The sequence below is a fragment of the Sphaeramia orbicularis genome, chromosome 21 (assembly GCF_902148855.1).
Source record: "Sphaeramia orbicularis chromosome 21, fSphaOr1.1, whole genome shotgun sequence".
NCBI classification, from domain to species: domain Eukaryota; kingdom Metazoa; phylum Chordata; class Actinopteri; order Kurtiformes; family Apogonidae; genus Sphaeramia; species Sphaeramia orbicularis.
In genome coordinates, this window is record NC_043977.1 from 9,042,833 (window position 1) to 9,047,909 (window position 5,077).

At 36.3% G+C, this 5,077-nt stretch overlaps 1 protein-coding gene across 1 annotated transcript; it reads left to right on the plus strand.

Moving 5' to 3' along the window:
* The first annotated feature begins 824 nt into the window (after positions 1-824).
* On the plus strand, positions 825-2,023 carry LOC115412900 (trace amine-associated receptor 13c-like). Its single transcript, XM_030125570.1, has 2 exons — positions 825-997; positions 1,195-2,023. The coding sequence occupies exons 1-2, from the start codon at positions 825-827 to the stop codon at positions 2,021-2,023; spliced, it is 1,002 nt and encodes a 333-aa protein (XP_029981430.1).
* The last annotated feature ends 3,054 nt before the right edge of the window (positions 2,024-5,077 follow it).

Here is a 5,077-nt window from a genome sequence, read left to right on the forward strand (position 1 = left end):
GAAGGATGTGCTCCTTCGGGCTACTCATGCTGTTGGTCTTATAGCTGAGCATCTCTGTGATTACTGTCACTGTTGCATTGGTCTGATTGGTTTCAGTGTTGTTTGGTAGGGATAGTTAGCAGCGCGGCGTTCAAGTCCTCTAGTAGAAGACTGGTCTGGTACATTGTTATCTGGCCTTGGCAAGTAGGAGGTAGTTGAGTTCCCCTAGTAGTTCATGATTCTTTCTGTCAGATCAGCGGCTTTTGTGTTAAGCTTTGGGGCTTGGTACCCAGTCTAAATTTTGGGGGGTGATGATGAAACCATCCCCAAGGCAACGTGTCGTCCTGGCTTATCCACGCCATAAAATCTTTGCACCTTGGATGAGGAACAGGATGGTACGGCAGATTGATGCGGTACGTTGGATGGATGGATGGATGGATGGATGGATGGATGGATGGATGGATGGATGGATGGATGGATGGATGGATGGATGGATGGATGGATAGATAGATAGATAGATAGATAGATAGATAGATAGATAGATAGATAGATAGATAGATAGATAGATAGATAGATAGATAGATAGATAGATAGTTCATGTCAAGATTGAAATTAATGGATTATTATTATTATTATTATTATTATTATTATCATCCAGGTGAAAACAAATGAGGAAAAACATGAGTGAGAGTTGGAAAGTCAAAATGAGTCTAACACTAATGTGGCAGAAAGAGAGGAAGGGTGATGAAGATGATGAAAGTCCATCAGAGACTGAGGCCCAGGAGGAGGAACCCAGAGGAACCACTGATATAACTGAGCTCATCTCCTGGATCTGGTCTGTGTCGATGGAGGTTCAGGATGAACCAGAGCTCTGTTTCCCACAGCTCCTCAACACCTCCTGCAGGAAGCCCCTGACTTCTGCAACTGAAATCCTTGTGATCGATGTTCTACTCAGCGTCGTCTCTGTGCTCGCTGTGATTCTAAACCTGCTGGTCATCATCTCAATCTCCCATTTCAGGCACAGATTACCTTCTCAGCAAAAGACATGATGATTTTGATGTGCTGATTCTAATGTTCATCCTAACCTGTGGTTGATATGTTGTTGTGATGCTTACACACATGACTTGTGAACGTTGATAATATCAACAACAGTAGACTGATATCATGTTGTTCTATGATATCATGTTGTCTGATGATGTTTCTTTTTTCCTCCAGACAGCTCCACACTCCCACCAACCTCCTCCTCCTCTCTCTGGCCGTCTCTGATATCCTTGCGGGTCTTGTTCTTATGCTGACAGAAACATATCGAAGCAAAGGCTGCTGGTTATATGGTGAACTCGTGTGTTTCCTGTTTCATTATGTGAGCTTCATCCTCTCCTCTTCATCAGTCGGAAACATGGTGCTCATCTCAATCGACCGTTATGTTGCTATCTGTGACCCTCTGCATTACACTAATAAGATCACAATGAAAAGAGCTACAGTCTGTATTTGTCTGTGTTGGCTTTTATCTGTTATCTACAATGGTATTATTTTAAAAGACAGTTTGAATCATCATCAGAGATCTAGTTCCTGTGTTGGAGAGTGTGCGCTCAACATAGACTTTTTTGGAGGTGCAGTTGATGTTGTGCTAACATTTATTCTTCCCATTACTGTTATCATCGTTCTGTATATGAGAGTGTTTGTGGTGGCGGTGTCTCAGGCTCGTGCCATGCGTTCTCACCTTTCAGCCGTCAGAATTCACCTCGCAGCAAATGTAACTTGCAAGAAATCGGAGCTGAAAGCAGCTCGGACTCTTGGGGTTGTTGTGTTCGTCTTCCTTGTGTGTTTCTGTCCATATTATTGTGTTTCAATTTCAGGAGACGGTTCACTTAATTATATGATTCAACATTCATCTATAGCATTTGCTATCTATTTTGTGTACTTAAACTCCTGTTTAAACCCTTTGATCTATGCCTTATTCTACTCCTGGTTTAGAAAAGCCGTTAAACTCATTGTCACTCTGCAGATTCTGCAGCCAAACTCCTCTGAGACCAACATGCTGTAGAGAAGATGCACAGAATCAAATGTACTGAAAGCATGTAAATATTTGCATGCAAACTATCAACCCGGTATCTGGTCAAAGCATGAAATATGTAATATTATTGTATTACAATATTATTATATTATTATAATAATATATAACATATTTCATGCTTTGACCTGATACCAGGTTGAAACTGTTCACAGAAATGTTTTGTTATTATTATCATTATTATTATTATTATTATTATTATTATTATTATTAACATCTCTGAAAACCACCACAGTCTCTATGTTCCTGTGCTCATATAAAGTCATTCAGGCCCAGTCTCATCACTTTTATTATTAACCTGAATGTGGAGTATGACGACATAAAATAAGAACATGCTACTACTGTTCTGGTTCTGTTTTTGGAGAGAAGTAAAATTAGTAAAAAGTAAAATTACATTCAGATGTTTACATGTATGTTTACTACCAACTGTCCTTTCACAAAAATATGTGAAAAACCTGAACATTATCAACAAACTGAAATTTCTCAAGAAAAACAAATGCAGTTTTAACAATATTCTGCCTCAGCTTAGTATTTACACATATAGTAGTAGGAGTAGTAGTATTAGTAACAGTAGTAGTTTATTCGGTCATTAATTACTTTAAACACCAAACAAAAACAACATATCCATTCGTTCCATAAACAATGCGACCGAATGGGTTTAGGCTGAATTAAATACTTATTTTGCCGAACCCTATTTACAATTAATGCACTGTTTCCACAAGAAAACAAACAAACAACGGAAAAAAAAAACAAAAAAAAAAACAAACTTTTTTTTTAATGTAATCATTGCTAAATATCCAGCAGAAGAGAATACATATTTAATTTAATTCAGGTAAATCACATCCTTATCTCAACTACCAATATTGATAGTCTTTTAAACAAATATTTTCTGTAGTCAATCCTGAGCTCTATATTTTGGATAATAGTTAATTTGTACATGTTTTTAAAAGTTTTAATTGTTTTAGACTGTTTGAATCGATCTTCCAGGCCATTCCAAAGATTAACCCCTCTAACGGAGAAACATCTACTTTTTTCATTTGTTCTTGCCTTAGCTTTTTTTTTTTTTTTTTTTTTTTTTTTTTTTTAAAACGCTGGTTCCTCTGAGGCTGTACTGACTTTTCCTACATTCAAACATCTCCTGGATGAGCATTCTAACTTACAGATCGCACTAAAACTAATGAAAAATTTAGAGTTGACATTATTTATAAGTTATTATTTTATTAATGTACTGTTTAAGATGATATCCAGACATTAACGGTTATTCATATTTTGTGTAAATGTATTTTATTATATATTTTTGTGAAATTTTACTTTCTTAAATTAATTGAAAGAGAAAAACTTGGAGTTGCCATCATTTATAGGTTATTACAATAGTATTTTATTATATTGTTTTGTATGTGGAACCTGGACTAAAATGATTGGTAATATCTTCAGTGTCATTTTTCATCCGATGGGAGGGATTGGACTGTTTGGCGGCTGGTTTTGGTCCACAGGTCACATGTTTAACCCCCCGATCTACTTTGTCCCATTCAGAAATCCTTTGGTCTTCATATTCTATGTGCTCATAATTAATTTAAGCTGAAAATGAAGCAAAGTGACAGAGGACTGATGATGGGAACCCTGGTCTGAGATGATCCTGCAGCGCCACCTTCAGTCCAGAACCAATACCACTGCTGCTGTCACCGAGAGGACGCTTTCCTGTGCATTATTGATTCTGCATGTGACTGGAAAGGCTGGAGGTGAGCAGTGTAGCTGTTAATTATTCAAAACTAAACAATGTAGTGGACACTTAGTTAATGCATTAACCATGGAATCAGCTGTGGACGTGTCGGTGCAGGTGTCCTTTACACACTCAGGTGGATTAAGTGGATCATACTGACATGGTCCACACAGTTTAACCTCTGTCTGGCCTGCACATCACAAAAATATTCCCTCTTACTCGTACGCCTCAGGTATTTTTTCATATTGTTGCAGGAGGTCCAGAGTAAAACATGCAGCAACACAACAGAGTCAGTAGTAATCTGGGAAATATGTTTAACCCTTTATAGTTCACTCATGCAAATACTCTGAAATACTCCTAGTGTGTTATTGGAGGACATAGCAAGACTTTATGACTTTGTGAAATTTTTCAAAATTTTTTGTTGCTATATAAAAAAAATCAAGGTCAGTCAAGTTACCATATTTGGCCACTTACCCATACGTGGTATGAAATAAAATAAAATAAAATAATAATAAATCCAAGAAGTGTATATAATTGATATAACAGGGTTTCTGCAGGTATCAGCAAATCTATTTTAATGCAGATTTCCATTTCTTATTTGTCAGACAAATGGAAACATGTCAAGGTTAAAAGAATTAACTCTTTTTCCATCTGTCTGACAAATAAGAAAAGGAAATCTGTATAAGTTCTAGTTAACACTATGAACCTATTTGGACTAATTTAAAGCCCTTTTTATTGCCACTTTAAACTAATTTAATGCCCTTTTTAATGGCATTTAAGGCCTTAATTTTCACAAAATCTGTTTAATGACTTTTAATGCTTTTTAATGACCTGCAGAAACCTTGTATAAGAAAAACATGTGTAAGGTGAAAAGCGCATTACTTTTAGAATATTACAACTGCCCATGAACAAATGGTCAGTTGATCCGGTAGTGACAGGCAGCAGAACTGACCCACAAACATGGAAGACACTAAACAGCATGTTGGCCCTCTGGATGGAAATATGAGGACAAAAAAAAACAACCAAGACAGAACAGTTGGTTACTGTTGTTTTGTTGAAACTGTTGAAGGTGTTTAATAAACCCGTTAAGTGCCTAAATATTCCCTTCTTTCTTGAGTCTGTTTGCTCATTCAAAATGAAACACGATTAATACAGATTAAAAATGAATAATATTTATTCCTGATTAACTCAAATTAATCCACAGCAACTTTGTGATTAATCTGAAAAAATGTAATCATTTGACAGCACTAATAAAAATACAAGAAAAACACATGTAAGGAGAAAAGAACTTCACTTTTAGAACATTC

What these genes read in the sequence shown, in the direction of transcription:
- LOC115412900 (XM_030125570.1), top strand. Translation starts at nt 825, where the DNA reads ATGGAGGTTCAGGATGAACCAGAGCTCTGTTTCCCACAGCTCCTCAAC. An exon ending in ATCTCAATCTCCCATTTCAG is followed by an intron (nt 998 to 1,194) that starts GCACAGATTACC and finishes TTTTTCCTCCAG; the next exon opens with ACAGCTCCACACTCCCACCA.